This window comes from Pogona vitticeps, chromosome 4, assembly GCF_051106095.1.
Source record: "Pogona vitticeps strain Pit_001003342236 chromosome 4, PviZW2.1, whole genome shotgun sequence".
Classification (NCBI taxonomy): Eukaryota; Metazoa; Chordata; class Lepidosauria; order Squamata; family Agamidae; genus Pogona; species Pogona vitticeps.
The window spans coordinates 123369884-123387903 of NC_135786.1; the positions used below are offsets into that span (position 1 = coordinate 123369884).

At 40.4% G+C, this 18020-nt stretch overlaps 1 protein-coding gene across 23 annotated transcripts in view; it reads right to left on the reverse strand.

Annotated features, from left to right (window-relative positions):
- Positions 1-2476: 2476 nt before the first annotated feature.
- Positions 2477-18020, reverse strand: part of PRRC2C (proline rich coiled-coil 2C) — a 126100-nt gene continuing 110556 nt past the window's right edge. For 9 of the 23 annotated variants that reach the window (XM_020798528.3, XM_020798533.3, XM_020798524.3 and 6 more), the window contains 7 exons: positions 17051-17173; positions 12776-12988; positions 11331-11431; positions 10767-10832; positions 7900-8020; positions 6679-6915; positions 2477-4213 (listed from right to left, as the gene is read on the reverse strand). In XM_020798528.3, the coding sequence (XP_020654187.3) occupies positions 3953-4213; positions 6679-6915; positions 7900-8020; positions 10767-10832; positions 11331-11431; positions 12776-12988; positions 17051-17173 (1122 nt within the window). In that variant the 3' untranslated portion in view covers positions 2477-3952. The remainder of the gene's footprint in view (positions 4214-6678; positions 6916-7899; positions 8021-10766; positions 10833-11330; positions 11432-12775; positions 12989-17050; positions 17174-18020) is intronic. The other 14 variants (XM_078392423.1, XM_020798529.3, XM_078392425.1 and 11 more) reach the window with 7 other exon arrangements.

Sequence of the window (18020 nt, forward strand, 5' to 3'; positions counted from 1 at the left end):
TTTTCCCATAATGGTTTGTAGCTTTGCTATGGACTATTTTTCCTACCATGGACTGATGGAAGTCAACTGGATTTCATCTAGCATCAGCCTATGAAGACCCAAGACACGTGAGATGGACTGTGTTATGCTTTTTATTAGTTAGCATAATTCTATTTCTTTATTTTTCCAGCTGGAGTGGGGAGGGGAGTATTCCGTTTGTCTTGATATGAAAATGTACCTACTGAACTATTTTACTATCAACTGAAACCTTTTCTAAAGCAATTCTTTTCAATAAAGCAGTAATGATTTGATCTGCATGCATTGGTTCTGGTACAGACTAGCTGAATGTCTAATTGGCCATGTGTGTTTGCTACCAAAGATTTAGAGCCAGATTATTCTGAGTATAACTCATGGATTTATCTGTGTGTGTTGCTTTCTTACTAAAGGAGATTGGCTGTTGAGGAAGAAGTTTAGACAGGACCTTGCTGAGACCTAAGTGGCTCTGCTCAGCAGTCAGAGGTTTGTCTGGATTTCGGACTCATCCCAGTCTCCGGCACCCCCATAAATCTCTTTGGAGATAAGGGGCTGCTTACAGATGTCCTGCCTGATCCGTTAGGAAGATCAGTATTGCCTTCTGCCTACCACTAAACTGGGGCTTATTTGTCATGTAGGTCCATGCTGCTCGTGTCTTTCCTATGGAGACATGAAGTTGTACTTTTATATTTACAGTAATTCTGTTAGCTCAAGACAGTGAGTGGTATAAAAACATCAAGAGGCCCTCTGACATCGATATTTCCTAGAATTGTAGTAGGGTTGGAAGGGACCTTGGAGGTCTTCTAATCCAACCCCCTGCCCAAGTCAGGAGACCTCATACCATCCCAGATCTCACACTACCCCGAACAGATGGCTGGCCAATCTTTTGTTGAAAACCTCCAGCGATGGGACACCCACAACATCAGGAGGCAAGCTGTTCTATTGCTTAATGGTTCTCACCATCAGGAAATTCCTAATTTCCAGGTTGGATCTCCCTCTTGACGAGTTTCTACCCATTGGTTCTTGTCCTATCTTCAGGTGCAATGGAGAGTAAATTGATGCCCTCTTCCCTGTGGCAACCCTTCAGATATTAGAAGACTGCTATCATGTCTCCCTTCAGTCTTCTGTTCATTAAGCTAAACATACCTAGTTCTTTTAGTTGTTCTTCATAGGATTTAGCCTCCAGTCCTCTTATCATCTTTGTTGCTCTTCTCTGCACCCCTTCCAGTGCCCCAGTGTCTTTTTCATATTGTGATGACCAGAACTGGACGCAGCACTCCAAGCATGGGCTCCCCAGCACAGTATAGAGTGGTTACTATCACTTCCCGTGATCTTGATGCTATCCCCCTGTGGATGCAGCCTAGGACTGTGATGGCTTTCTTGGCAGCTGCAGCACACTGCTGACTCATCCATTTTCCACCACTGAACTGCATCTTATTGGATAAGGCCCAATGTTCAAGTCTATCTAGATCCTCCTGAATGTTGAGTCTATCTTCCAGAGTATTAGCAGTTTCCCTCAGCACTGTGTCATCCACAAATTTGATGAGTACTCCTTCAATCCCCCCATCCAGGTCATTTATGAAGATGTTGAAGAGCACTGGCCCCAAGACAGAACCTTGAGAGACCCCACTGCACACTTCCCTCCACGTAGATGTGGTTCCATTCAGGACCACACGTTGAGTGCAGTTGGTCAGCCAGCTGCAAATCCATTTGGTAGTTGCGCTGGCTATCCCACTTTATCCTATCTTACGCAGAAGTAGGTTGTAGTCCACCTTATCAAATGCCTTACTGAAGATGATGATGTCACAGGGCCTGGATAGGGGGCACTTGAAGGCAGTTTAAGATGAGGAGCGAGCTCTCAAGGGTTCAGGGCTCTCATAGTGGCCTGAAGGTGTCACCTAGTTAAATACCAGCACACTGTTATAATTCTCAAACTGTGAACCTGTGCCCTAGATTTTGATATTATGAGAGTATATAACTGTGTAGGAAAGGCTGCTTGCCTCATCATCTGCTTAATAGTAAGTCCCTGACTCTGGAATTGATTGCCTGGAGAAGTATGGATGATGCCAATACTGATGTCAGTTTGCTGCCATGAGAAGGCCTTTTCATTTTTCAAGGCTATTTCATTCATCCCTTGATTGCTTTAGGATTGCCTTTTGTTTTAATTTTTGCTGACCACTAGTATGTTAATTGTTTAAACAGTGTTTTAATATTTTATTTTTGAATACTATTTTAATTTTGGGGAAGTATCCTAGATACTTCCTGATGGGCAGAGCATAATTCCTGAAAACAAGACAAAACAAAACCCTTATGAATAGAATTCACTTGATGCAACCATGAAGGTGAAGAGCTGGTAAAAGTGAGAGGCTCATGTGAAGCATGTCTACCTTACCCAGCTACTAGGAAGGCCCATTACTACACTGGACATTCAACTGATATAACAAAAGCGTAACACTTCCAAGCATTTTATGTAGAGAATATTTTATTAGTTTCTGTAATCAAACCCATGTAAATAAGACCTTACATATTTAATACAGTGCGTTACCCCTGTACAAATGAAAAAGTTTAAACATTTCTAGACCAATATGGCTGTTAATTTCTGTACAATGCCAACTCACAGTACAATTGGATATCTCTTCCCCAAAGCTGACATCACAGCTAAGTTTTGAAAACTTCAAATTATAATATTTATATAAAAAAGATAACCAATAGCATTTCACTAGGCATCAATAGCAGCAATTCCCAGCTTCTGCTGTCATCTGAACAAAATTATACACATTAGACTTTTAGCTCACTCTGTTCCAGGAAAGAGTGGGGAAGGAAAGAGGAAGAAAAGGAATTTATTAGAGAAAACAGCCAGTTCTGCAACTGGTGTGGCATGTGGTGATTGTGTTAATTTCCAACCATTGCCTGAAAAGTCTAGAGTAACATTATTGAACAGCTCTGCTATAGCACAGTCACAACTACATATCATAAGCAAGTATGGGTATTTTACATTCACAGAAGTTATCATACAGTACTCTCCTACAGCTATACTACTAGAAGGATACAATTTAAGAAGGCATTATTTGACTTGATTCTATTTCCCGCCACGGAGTGAGCAAGTAGGTGCGATGCAGCTCTGATATAAGAATGTGCCATTTTATAAGATGCTTACTCTTCTGGCACAATGTCAAGTGCTTGCTGATCTATACAGACATAAGCTGAAAGCCATCTGGAGGCCAAAGGCTTTCTTTTCCCGAGTGCTACTCAGCGACAGCTCAAGGAGAATGAAGATACTACTCCTAAAAAGGGTCTCAGAAAGTCTGCATATCTGGTGTGAGAGTAACAAGGGGGCCCACTGACATTTTTTAAACTTAGTTGAGTTCAGTATATCAAATTAGCAGCAGCCACAACCTGCCTTTTACAGAAGTCTGACAAACAACATTTAGAGAATGAAGTGTGTGTAGGGGGCAGGGAATTTTTTAAAAAGGGCAGGGGTGATTAAGCTGCTCTGTGTCACTTACCAATTGCCTCAAATTTTCTTGGTTCATTATAATACTCCGTCAGGACACCGAGTAACATAAAACCAAACCCAGTGTTGTTCAGGAAGGCCTTCTGTGTTATGCCTCTCTTCCCAAAAAGAAACAGCAGCAACAAAGAGTAGAATGTTTACCTTCAGCTAAGAAGATGCCTTGGGAAAATTAGGTCTCATCTGACATCCTTGGAAAGGAAAGATCACACTCTGTTCAGAAAGATCAAGCTCATTCATGGGGTGGCATGGAAACTACATGCCTCAAGATCACCAGACCTTTCGAGCCTGTAGCTGTTCACATCTGCATCTCTTTATCCCACACACAACCTTGAAAGAGCATGCCTTGCCCTTTTGGGCTGGCTATAGGTTTGTGCTGCTGTCGTTCCATACAAAAAACCCCCATAGTAACAGAAATGCACTCAGCACTTATGATTTTGTTTCTTCTGTCTTGATAGCTTGAGGCTTGATTGGTCCAGTTCTAACCGGCTTGGGGATAGTGGCAGGTGCAGGACTCTGCTTCTCCTCTGCTTTGTCCTGGCATGCTCCTGAGGAGGAGTCGGCCAGCGGCTCAGGGCCTTTATTCACATTGTCACCCACTTTTTGAATTTTGCCCCCAGGCGGCTTGTTCTGCTGCTGCTCAGAAAAGAATCTTTGTGTAGACTGAAGGACTTCAGCTCTCTGTTTTGCCTTAATTTAAACAACAAAAGAAAACAAAATTAAATACAGGACAGACCAGAAATTAAAATTATTTATTCAATGTGCTCAGGTTGCACAGTGTCCTGGTCAGGATCCTTTAAAATAAAATCCTTTACTACCGACCACAGTAACAACACACAAGCTGGGACTCACACACCTCATTACTGGAATACCAGACAAAATAGTTTGCTGCAATGCTTCATACGTATTCTGAACTCTTTAGAATCTAAAACTCACTAGAGGCAGTACATGGCTTGGGAGGAGCCCAAATGGCTATCCAATCCAATCCCATAGTGTAAGTCCTGATTATCCTTCACTCTCCCACACACTCAAGGAGAAATGGATGCTCGAAAATAAACAACAGATAATGCTATTAGTTGCAAACCTTGATTCTATGTACATTTATTTAAAAGCCCCATTAAATTATAATGGGCTTTAATTCCACGGATCAACTTAGAACTGATACAGATTTATTTTTAACTGTAACAAAATCCCATTGGTTCTTCAAGTTCTGTTCCAACTGGAGATGCCTAGAAGTTCAAGAATGTTTATGTTGCTGGGAGACATTATTGAGTACCACAGAGAACCAGCAACAACTATAATTACTGTGCAAAACACCCATCAGGCCTGCTGAAGGTGTGGAGTTAGCTCCTACTACTTTTCTTCAACTGTAATAATTGGACAGTGTCAGCAAGAGCTACTCCTCTTAAAATGCAGTATGTTGCAACTCTACACAATCAGGTGCTCCACACAACCCTCTATAGGAGAGAAAAACTTCTTACTTTCAATGAACCATCTTCATTGAAAGTTCAAACATGCATTTTCAGGGCTGAACCACAAGAAATACCACTGTTTAACCACTGGGCATTTAGTTCAATCATAACTGTGAGCACTTTTAACAGAAATGATAATCAAAGATGCTAGATTTTCACTTATATAACAACTTGAAGAATAGTGTGGGATTTTCCTGTAATTCATGCATACCAAATTACTGGACAAAGTAGTGTGGCTATCTCTTATAAACAGCAAAAACTATCATTACTGGTTACTGAAAGCCGTACTGAAGTGGATAAAAAGTAACACAAAACATTAAGAGAATTTCTCCAGTAGCAAAAAGACAAATGTAAGTAGAGGACCTCAAAGAAACTTCTTAATCTGAATACATGGTAGCTGGAGTTGGGTTTTTTTTTTAACTTTATGACAATGCAAATGGGAGATTTTTCCACCCTACAACTGTAAGTCTGCCTGGTGCCAAATCTGAAATATTTCTAAATCAAATGAAGATGTCTTAAACATTTGCCCAGACCATGGATTATAAAGTTAGTTTAAATTAATTTTAAAAAACTCATTCTATTTTTATTAGTCTGCTGTACATTTTTTTCCTGTGGATTTAATATTCAATTAAATATTCAAAGTTATTTGTGTCTGTAAACAAGAAGACAGCATATAAATGCTCCACATTAAATATACACTAGTCATGATGGTTATATGTCAGTTCCAGTGTCAGATGCCTTATGAATGCTGGGCAATAAAAGCAAGATGACAGTACTTATGTCCTGCTTGTGGACTTACCACAGACACATGGTTAGCCGCTGTGGAAACAAACAACTATTTAGTATGATCCAAAATGGCTCTTACTTATGTTCCTTACATGCAAAGACTAACAATCACTTGAACAAGTAAGATAACTCATTCAACAGAGGTGCTTGGAGATTGTCCTGACTAGAGGGGGAAAACAATACTTCTCAGTCTTAGAGAAAGACCTGATTCATGAATGTATGCAACAGATATGCTAGCAACCATCTGGGCTCATTTCTTTTGATTTCATGCAATTCTCACAGACTCTGTTATCACAGCTCATATACAAAAGATAAAGCATCTTATTTCATCCAGAAGGGTCTCCAAGTGTTTTCAAACAATGTTATGCAGTGAAATGCAGCTATGGTTAGATGATTCTAACTAATCAGTTTTGTGCAATCAAACAGAAGAGAATGCCAGAGTGTGATCTGCTTAGTAGCAGGCTGCATCCAATGGGCAGTATCCAACAGTGTGCTTCCATTGGCAGAAATGGAGGATTAGCTCCTCCTTCCCATAGCCTCCTATATGCCCTGAAAGCCTTCTCCCTTTGGAACAGGTTTCCACTGCATCAGAGGTCTGTCAGGCCCTGTGGGGTGGAGAGGAGGTTTCCATGCTAGTATCACATTGGAATTTGCTCATTAAAAGCAGGCAAATTCTTCAAAAGTGCTGGAATTTCTGCAGTTCATTGGGTTCCTGCTTTCTTTTAACATTTAACTATGATTATCGCTACTATATTTTTTGCAATATCTGAGTGTGAGTTTCTATGTGGCCATTGCAGAAAAAGATATCTGCATCTTAAACAAAAAGTAGTGTTTTGCCTTGCAAACCTTTAAGACTCAACTGTGGTTAACACAGCGTGGCCATTCAAAAATACTAACCTTCATGTCTTGTTCGGCCTTCATCGCAGCCTGGGCCTGATTGCCTCTGACTCCAGACAGTGATCCACAAGGACCCCTGGCCACATGTGGCAAACGAGGGTGGCTCAAAAGGCCTGTGGTCATCTGAGGTGGCATCTGACTAGCCAGTGCCATTGGCGGCCTCTGAACGGGCGCTGGGAAGGTGTTAGTATGTGGGGCTCTTACCAATGGAGGGACCAGGTTAGGCTGAGAGAGAATCTAAGTGGGGGAAGAAACAACAACAAAAAGAGAGACATTTAGCTATTAGCAAAATGGCCAACCTGATCACATGGTGGCTTCTCTGAAGGAGCAGGCCTCCATTCCCAATTAGTGCCAAATGCATCAGATGCATTTTAGTTAAGATTGGCAATATGTGGAGGACTTGACAGGGTAGATCCTAAGGTGGGGAGTGTGCTTAAAAACCGCCATAGCACATTCAAGATTGGTGGGGGAGGGCAACGGGGAAAAAGAGAAACATACTCAAACATACATTAAGATGCAGGAACTGCATTTATACTTTCAGATAAACTCCAGCACTCTCAAATTAGATTTGAAACATTCTGGGCAATCTAGGGATAAAAGCACTCATCTCACCTCTCCTTCCTTTTCAGGCACATGATAGCACCTGCACTGTGGAAGTACTGCCCCATCTAATGGGTGCTGATTTTTAAGGGATGTGTATCTTGGAAGATGGCCCCACAGCTGCATTTCAGATGAAAACACAATATTCACCAGAAATTTATATGCAAGCCCCAGCGAAATGAATGGAGGCTGCGCAGAAGGAGCTTTGCCAACTTGCACAATTCCAATCTTTTTCAGGAGACATTCTTGGTGCTTCACATCCTAATGTCTGTCAGGATGTCTGAGGCACAAACTGGGACCCTTCTCTTAGATGTTTCCATTTGATTGTGAACAGTAATTTGTCTGCTGATGTTTAACACTCAGTTGTATTAGACGCTGTGTGGAGACACCTGTGGCCAGCTGCCTGCATCAGAGCTATCCAAGTCCTCAACTTTAGAAAGTTATTGAAAGTAAAATATTTTCATTCAAGTATTAGAAAACTGATATGAATTAGATTTATGGAAAGGAGATTTAATTATAATCCAATAGACATCCCTGCATTTAGAAGCACATCTGAAACAAGGCTAAGCTATGGTTAGTGACAAATCCTAGCCCTTTGGCAGAAAAGCAATTGCTGCCCACCTGGGGTGCGAACTGAGGAGGAAAAGGCTGGGTCATTCTCACAGCTGCCGACTGAAACTGCTTCTGGTACACAATGGTGTTCATTTTATTGGACTGACTATTCGGACTTGTAGACGCAGCCCTGAGACAGAAAACATGTTAAGTCAGTTAACATATGGGGCATAACAGTGGAAATACCTAATGTGACAATAGTCATATGTAACCTCATTCCAGAAGATAAACAGGGCATTACTTAGAAAAAGTCAGCTGTTACCAAAGCCAGGAACAATTCACTGTACAGTGGTGCCTCGCATTACGAGCGCTCCGTTTTACGATGAAATCGCTTTACGTTGAAGGTTTTGCGATCGCAAAACAATGTTTCCTATGGGGAAATTTCACTTTGCGATGATCGGTTCCCTGCTTCGGGAAACGATTCTCGCAAAGCGATGATTTTCGGCCAGCTGATTGGCGGTTTCAAAATGGCCACCGGGTAAAAAACATGGCTCCCCGCCCTTTTCTGGGACAGATTCCTCGCTGCACAGGCAGCGAAAATGGCCGTGCTATGGAGGATCTTCGCTGGACAGTGAATTTCTTCTAGGAACGAATTAATCAGGTTTTAATGCGTTTCTATGGGCTCCCCCCCCCAAAATTTATTTTTAACAAGGGGTGACAGAAAGGAAAAAGAGAATTGAGGTTAAGGGGGAAAAGGAGAAACAATAACATACTAACATCCATTCTATACATATTGCCATATCAAAATTCCAAATTGCTTTTTACTATTTTCTGCCTTCCAGATGTAAGTTCTCATTTCACTGTATGCTCTTCATACGATGTCTATTAACTCAATCCATTTATAGAATAAATCCCATCTTTCAGTTGCCTTTTGTAAAGGACAGTCCTTCACCACTTCTGATAAAATATCCATTTCCGCTGTTTCCCTTATCTTCTCTATAAGATCTTCTTGTTTCGGTACCGTCGGACTTTTCCAATTTTTGGCATATAAAATTCTGGCTGCAGTGACTATGTATATAACTATGGGCTTTTTAATTTTGCATCAAGACGTTTTCGTTCTACAGCGATTTTGCTGGAACAAATTAATGTCGTAATGCGAGGCACCACTGTATATCACAATGAGTGAGAGGCATGTCAAAATTACCACTCATACAACGGGAACAATTAAGATCAGTTACACGTACTTTTGTAATGGTTTGATACTTCCTTCCAGATTAAGTTCAATATACAAATCACTAATAACTGGATTTAAGTTTTTTGCTTAATAAAAAGGTTGCAGTTTTCACATTACACACAAGCAGGGTATATTGTGACCATATCATTTATGAATGAACAGCAATTCAGGGTTGGGCATCTACCTAGCTGAAAGACCTGAAATACTGGTCAATGCTTTAAAAATCAGCCCCACTGAGTCAATAACTGTACCAAGTCCTGTTCAAATGGCAATGCTGCAATATCAAATGGACTTGGTTTTCCTGCTTCCTGGGCACCACTGACATAAATGATTTTGCTTTCTGAACTCCTGTAAAAATGTAAACGAACATCTACAAAAAGGGGTTCCTTGGTTTCACACAAAATATGATCAGAGTCATATGACAGACTGTGACTGAATGGAAAACCAACTCTAGGTCACACACCCTACCTGCATGGAAAAATGTCACCTTCTTTATTAGGCACAGATTTTTTTTTCTACAACCATATAAAATTTAACTTGGACAATTACTTGAATGAAGGTGTATCGAAATGAATAGGCAGTAATTTTCTACAGACTTAATGCAAGGTGTAGTTACTTAAGGGACTTTAGGAAGTTTTGAGATTATATCCAAGAGATTCTAATTCTCTCCTGCATCCACTGAACAATCATACAACATTACAGAGAAGATTGATAGTTTAATCTACTGTACTTGGCTGTGTTACTAATCGACACTCAATGCAATATAAAAATGTCTTAAATTCTTGGGATGGAATTTAAACCGTTCAAATCATCTGAAACTTTGACGTAGGTCTTTAAGAGAGACAAGACCTAGCCTAGGTACCACAATCCAGATTATGGATGCCATGCCATGCCATGCCATCTGTACACTGTTAAATTCCAATCTCCAGCTGGGCTAATGTCAGGATCAATCCACTGAAGCTATTTATATGAGCACACAACATCTCCACCCTCAATGTTACATTGTAGGTTGCTTTTGAAGCTAAGGGGTTGGAGTCAGCAGTTTAAAGAAAAACAGCCAGTAATCTGGATGGATGAGTGCAAATTTATTTTGTGGTCCCAAGAAGCTCTTCTGAAGAGAGCCAGTTATTACAAACGTTTTCTTTTTTGATCCCCTGACTGTTTTTGTTTTCTGTGGAAGCAGTACATTCCAAAAAATATTAGGAAAAGCCATGCCTTATAACTAGTAGAAGATTATGAATTTTTGTTTCTGGGACCTCGCAAGCATGGGGCATGATTTTAAATCTGCTACAACTTTCCCTCGCCAGCTTAAGTTAAAACAATTACTGGTTCTAGGAAGTGATGTTTCCTCTTGTTCTAAGGCTGTTTTATACATGTATTATTAGAGGTCCAACCAAGTTTCAATATTGTTGCTTTCCAGGCACAGTATATGAGGTATCTGAGGAGTGGCTTTACCGGTTCCACCTCTCCCCCACTCCATGTGACTTTCCATGGCTGAGTAGAGATTTGAATTAGGCCTCTTGAGTTCTAATCCATTACACCAAACTGGGTAGCCAAAAAACATACAATGAAATGAATAGCACATTCTTAATATAATTGAAGCAATGTGAGATTCTTTCTGGCAGCACATAATAATCCATTAATTGTCACACTGCTTGTTGTCATTCAAATGTATTTGAAGCACAATTCTGTGGACACACACCTGTTCAAGCTCTGTTGAAATAAAGGGGAAATGGGCAAGTATGCAGCCATTCTGTCTTCATATTTCCTGCAAAATAAATTGTCCTGTTTCCAAATATACTCTCCTTTCCATCTGAGCCCAAAGTAGCTCAACTGAGCCCTCCAGCCTCAAAATTACTGATGCACTGACCTTACAAAGGAAATACTAAAATCAGTCCGAAGCAAAATGAAGCCAGATTGTATATAACTGGTATTTTTATCTATACTGTACAAATATTCCAAGTCAGTGTTATAACCCCAGTATTCTATATACTAGAAAAAAAAACCAGGCCAAGACATTTTAATAATGAGAGATACATGGTATAGTTTTTTGTTCCATGTTATCAGAGGCTTATCTGTATAAAACACAGTTCTTGGAACTGTAACACATGTTTTTCACAAATGACTCACTTAAAATTATGCATCTTCAGACTATATTATGCGTTGTCTAGATGCTGCCTTTACACTGTTTCAATTTAGCACCAATATTTTTAACTAAACTCTTTCATATTCTACAGTGTTGCTTAGTTTGAAAATAATTCTTTACCGGAAGGGACTAGAAGTTGGAGTGGTGCTTCGCCCAGAAACTGGAGGTGTGCCTGGTTTATCAATGCTGTTTCCAAAGGTCTTCAGGTCCATGTCTGACATCTGAATGAAAACAAAATTAGTTACACAGGAGTTTAAAATCAAATACAGTGGTGCCTCGCATTACGAGCACTCCGTTTGACGACGATATCGCATCACGACGAAGATTTTGCGATCACAAAACGATGTTCCCTATGGGGGAATTTCGCTTTGCGATGATCGGTCCCGTTCTGCTAACAGATTATCGCAAAGTGATGATTTTCGGCCAGTTGATCGGCGGTTTCAAAATGGCCACCGGGTGAAAAACATGGCCGCCTGCTCTTTTCTGGCACGGATTCCTCGCTGCACGGGCAGCGAAAATGGCCGCGCGATGGAGAATCTTTGCTGGACAATGAGTTTTAAGCCCCTAGGAACGCATTAATTGGGTTTTAATGCGTTTCTATGGGCTTTTAAAAATCACATGATGACGTTTTCGTTCGACAGCGATTTTTTCGGAACGAATTAACGTTGTCATGCGAGGCACCACTGTAATGACTTGCTCACCAAGAATCCCATCATATTTAATCACAGCTTCCCTTTACTACAGTAGCAGTAAAAGCTAATCTAAAAAAAACACACCAGAAATGTTTGCACAAATCTCTCTATTATGTACTTGTTTAGATGCATTAGCATTTACCCCTGTATGAATGTGACCTCAGTAACTCAAATGATCAATGGGAAAACTAAACATAATACAGTTCTTAAATGCTCTGTACCAAACTCAATTGTATGACATCTGCACAAGTTAAATGTAACTTAATGGAGCAAGTAGCTCTCTCATCCTCCCTCAAGGAAAGTTAAGCAAGAATCCATATACTGTATATTATTTATTTCCATATCTTCCCCCTTCTTTCAAAAAAAAAAAAAAACTACTTTATTTTTCAGGGACATACACATAGCTAGAACATGAGTGACAGCACATTTAGGCCTGCAGGGTCCAGATGTACTTCACTTGGGCTGAACAGGGTCAAACAGCTGTGAATACACTAATACAGTGTGGGACGCAGCTGACGTGCACGACATGAGCTTTGCAACACACTACTGCCTCGTTTATACATATCCCAGCTTATACTGCCCAACTCTGTGAACACAGGTATGAAGATAATTGATATGTGAGTTAAGCAGCCCGAAGACATGCAGAGTAACTGAATAGATGGTAAAATATGAGATACACTGTGTCTTCACATAACTTCTAAGCTAATTCCTGTTCACATGTTTCAATTTGCTATTCTCTCCTAATTTGGTTTCGGCTCCAAACATTACACCTTTGCTACTATCACCATAGTCCAGCCAGCCTGGAACTTCATGAGCATCAGTAGACTCCATCTATGTGCTGCCCACTAGTAGAATTTGTACCACGGCATTTACCTTCCCAGTTATAATGCTGTGCTGAGTTCCAGCTGGAATTAAGCCTCTGAAAGGCTGACCAACTTGTGCTGGCCGACTCAGATTCTGAGCCTGAGGTTGTGGTGGTGTGTGCTGCAATGGAGGTTGAAGGGACTGTGGAAGAGCAATTAAAGGCTGGCCTGCTGATCCAAAGTTGGGCAAAGAAAGCTGTGATCCTGGTATAGGTACTGTTACCTGGATAAAAAAAAGAATGTATTAGAGCTCAATAACTTAAAAACATCAAAACAAAACTGCTAGATTTGAAAACTGGTGAGAAGCAAATACACATTCTGTTACTATAGCTGTTACTGTACCTATACATGAAGAAACACTGAACAACTATCAATATAGGAATGAAAAGCAGAAATAGCAACAAGGGCCCAATAGTCATAAATTCAGGTTGTCCAGAAGCAGGAACAGTCAATCTTTGGATGTGGTTGCTGATGGCCTAATGGCTGATGGAAGAAATGAGAGTAGGTTGCAGAACAGCTGAGAAGTGGGCCTGTAAAAGTAGCTGCTGAATGCAGAGAAGTCCCAATGATACCGGCGGCAGAGCTGGTGCTAAGAAGAAAGCTCAAATCAAGATTGGAATTGAGAAGGAAGGATGTATCAATGAAGTACCAAAAATAAAATTAAGAGTCTATGGGATTCTAGACCAGTGGTTCTTAACCTTTTTGAAAGAAACGCCCCCTTGAGCCATTGAGGAAGTTATCATCGCCCCCCATCTTACTTACTTACTTACTTACTTACTTACTTACTTACTTACTTACTTACTTATTTATTTATTTATTTATTTAAGACACTTAAATCCAATGACCCCTGAAAACAAAATTCAATTCCAAGAAAATGAAATGCCCCAAAAAAGTAACATTTAATGATTTAGTTGCAAGCGAATTTTAAGACGCAAAAAGAAATATAAAAAGGGCATAAAAACAAACCGCAATGCAGGAACTAAAAATTTCAAGACGAAAACTCTGAAACTAAATTAAGATTGGAGGAAAATATATATTCATGCACATTGTAAAAAGGCTGCAGCCATCTTCACAGGTTTGGCTTGCTCCAGGGCCCCCCTACTCCAGGGCCCCCCCTTTTGCTCCAGCGCCCCCACGCCGCCCCTTTCGTTCTACCGCCCCCCTGAAAAATAAAATCACCCCCTGGGGGGCATTATCGCCCACGTTAAGAACCACTGTTCTAGACCACCAATATTGGAGTGACAAGGTTAGAACAAGGTAGACATAATTTGGGTCAGAACCAGAATCAGGAGCGTGAAAAGGCAAAAAGCAAGTAGGAGAATCCCATCCAATGCCAGCAGGCATCCATATAGGTTCTGGTGATACCAGCACTGTAGCTAGTTTGTGAAGCAGTCATTTGCACCTCAGCGACTGAAAGTGATTATGATAGTTGTCTTAGGGGGTGGCAGCCCTTAGGCTCCAAGACCAAATGAACATCCTACAGGAGAAGATCCCAACACCAATGGGAGATGCAATTCCACCTATTAGGAAGGAAATAAAGAGTACTAGGCTGATCACTCTATATGTCTTCCCAAACATATAGCAAAGGATCCACACAAAGGATTTCAATAAAATGATGAAATATCTTTTCCTGTTCCAGGGCTTAGGGAACAGTCTTGAAAAGTGAGTGGAAGCTGCCACGGTTATGAACAAAATGCGCTGGGAGTGGAGATTGTTCACAAATCTCAGTCTCAGATGTTGAACCAATGAAATGCACATTGTTTGATGACTGGGGTTAAAACTGCACTGTCTTATCTAGCAATAGTACAAGTGATGCTAGAAGAGGTAGCAGGACAGAAAGGGTTGGTCAGATTTCACCAGTAATGAAGCCATATTCAATAGTTCACCAAATGAAGGTTAAAATTAAAACATGCACTGAGGCAAACCACTCTAGCTTTCCCTTCCTTAGAAAAAATGAGGACTGCAAATGGTCTAGGAGTAGGTGAATGTGAAGAAGCTAAGGTGGGTTGCCTAGAAGTGCTTTGTGAATCTGAGTATCATGGCTAACAGCCAGGCCTGAAGTAGTTCATACTGTAGTGGCTGAACTGCTGAAGGAGAAAGGAGAATCAGGCTGATGTGCTGCAGAGTTGTCTGATACAAAAAAAAAAAAAAAAAAAAAAAAAAGGCTGAAACTGGGATGGTGCCAAGTCTTAATGGCTGGTAACAGACAAACTGAGAAACTGGTGCTGGATCTATTACTGGTAAAGGTGTCTCCAAAAGATGGGCCTAGATTCTGAAGGACCAGTTTCTATGGGCTTTTAAAATAAAAATCCGACAGTGATGGTACATGTCCATCAAGTGAGGCTTTTCAATGCAAAGTAGGCGTGTCTGCAGTGGGGGCCAACGTGTGCCAACAGTCTATATCTAATACAGGGAGGCCTTTGAGGCCATAAACCAGAAATGAAGTAAAATGTTTCATAAGGTACAACATGAAGCAAAAAGAACATTAAAAATAGCCAGAAATCAATGATAAGATTAAGAGTAGAGTGAATTAAAATGAATGAAAACAAATCAGTTATCGTGAGAATCTCCTACGCATACTTCCACTGTGGCAATTAACAACAAACTGAGCAGGATCAAACATCAGGAGTTTGAATATGTGCCTTAGGCAAAGCATGGAAATATTTTTGGAGGAATTAACATGCAAAAGTCTTTCATAACTGAGCTGTGGAAGAGTGCTGATTTATTATTATTATTTTGTCCCTGTGTAAGAGTGGAGGTGGAGGGGTAGGGAGATGCTCCCCTAAAAACTCTCAGGTCTAGAACGTTCCAAAGGAAGCTCTGCAGAAATGTGATGCACAGCCATGCTTAGGATGAGGTTGGTTTGGCACTTTAGCTTCTCACATCTGTGGGGAAGGAAAAGAAGAGGAACAGGTACTATCATATATCTCTAACTCATCTCTCTCACCCAGCATAATTACATAACACTTCTGGGATGTTCAGCTCTACAGAGGCAAACCTATCATTTGAACAAATTTTACTAAACGAAGTTCTGTTACAATAAGCTAGAGCTTATTTGGCATCCCTATTCATTTTAATGGATTCTATTTTTATTTTATTTTATATTTTATTATGAATTTCAGTCATTCAAAGATACAGTACAAAGATAATTATTATTTATTTAGTGGATTCTATTCTACTGTGCTTGGAGGACCAAGCAGTGAGGATCAGTAAACATCAGTAAACATTACAGTTTAGAGATCTGCACTAGTTTAGCAAATGTTTGTGACTGCACTACGAATAGCAAGTATGGCATTACTTAAAAGCCTAGGATTATTTGGCTTCCTGCAAAGGTTCCCTCTAAACTGGGCCTGTGCGCACACACCTCTGCTGCCCTCTGTGCAGCTGTCTTTCCCCTCCGTGCAGCAATCACATTAGGTTCCAGTGATGACAGAACCCAGAATGCGTGCACGGGTGGTGGTGGTGGTCCACACATGCACGAACAAAGTCACGTGTACAAGAGGCGGAGCCCCACCCACCGGAGCGGAAAGTTAGAAGGTATGATCCTTCCCCCTAATAGCAAGTGTCCTGAGCAGTCCTCAACAGTCCTGAGCAGAATTCTCTATAATTGATAAAGGGAATAACTGTTAACCTCCACATATTTTGCACTTTAAAATACTGTCTGATACAACAGAAGTGTTACTTGCTAGCTGTTGTCTTTAGAACAGAATTAGGGAATTTAAGTTTTAGTACTGTAATTTTTCTGTATTTTTTATCTTCACTGTTTTTTAAAAACAAAGTGACGTACCTTGTGGCCTAGATATGGGGAAAAGGTAAGAGAGACATAATTCAGACATTCTGCTGGCTAGGACTGCAATCCTCAGCAGTCCTAGCCAGCAGAATGTCTGAAGATAGTAAGAACTGAAGTCCAGTTCTTATTCCATATCATTTCATATCCCTGCTCTAGGATCACAATAAACTGCACTAGAGAACATAAACATAACATCAAAAATCATAGCAATTCCTAGACAGCAAAACTGAGCTAACCTCAGTATTGCACAGGGTTGCTATCATGTAGCGTTATAGCACTTTTCAAATACTACTGAGAGGTAGTCATAAAGGAGTGACAGGATCTGTTCTTGAACATCCCAGAGTGCAGGACACAAAAAATGGACTCAAGTTAATGAATCTATAACTTCTCCACTAAAGAATATAAAACCAGTTTCAATAGGCTATTCTCTTGTCCTAAGACTGCATTACTACAGACAACACACACACAAATAAAATATAACTGAAAGCAATTTACCGTGCCATAGTTTACCTGCTGAAGAGCACTAGGAGACTGAGCTGTGTTATAGAAGCTTGTCTGACCAGGTTGCTGAACCTGTCCAGAGTACAGATTTGAGGCCTGGGTAAGAGTAGCTCTGGCCTGAGAAGAGAGAGGTTGACATTTTCTAGATGATTTGTTAGGCAAGGTTAATTTAACTGAAAACAGAACAAATCTACAGACACTGTATTTAGAATTGAATCATTCTCCTTATTTTATACACTATATCTGAATAAGCAGCATGTGTGAACAAAGATAATTTATATGTGAAATTCATGTACTGCTATTCACAAGACATACTTGAAAGTACTGAAGTCACATATAAAAGAGCAAAAACAATGCATACCTAAATATAAGAACAAACTCCAATTAAAAGTGTAAGACCTAAATCCAACTGTCTCAGTCAGAGCAGACTCATGAAGTCAATGGAACATACACTTGTAATCAGAATTATCCAACCTCCATTGCAAGTCAGGTTTCTTGTCAAAATTCAATCTTTCTGCTGTTTGCAATGAATAAATCAAACAAAAGCAACTGAAATAGCTCAACACAATGAATGCTTCAAGTGGTTTCCCCAAATTCAACTGAAAATGCAACTTTTAATGAATTCTGCAGTCTCAAAATTATTCAGTCCCCTGAACAGGATCCTCACAACAGCACAAATATGCAAAACAGGTGTTGTCTCATACATACCTGACGCAACTAATCAAGGGCTTCATTAGTTGCACAAGTGTGCCTGAGCTGGAACACATAAAATACCTGAACTGGCTAGGGGCGTGGTGAATGCCACATTTGACTGCATGTTAGAGATATGGCTAAGTCAAAAGAATGGTCCAAAAAGTTAAGAGATCATTGCCCTTCACCGGCAAGGAACAGGATACAAAAGGATAGCGAAGGCACTGAATGTTCCTAGAGACACCATTGGAAGCATAGTTCACAAGTTCAAAGT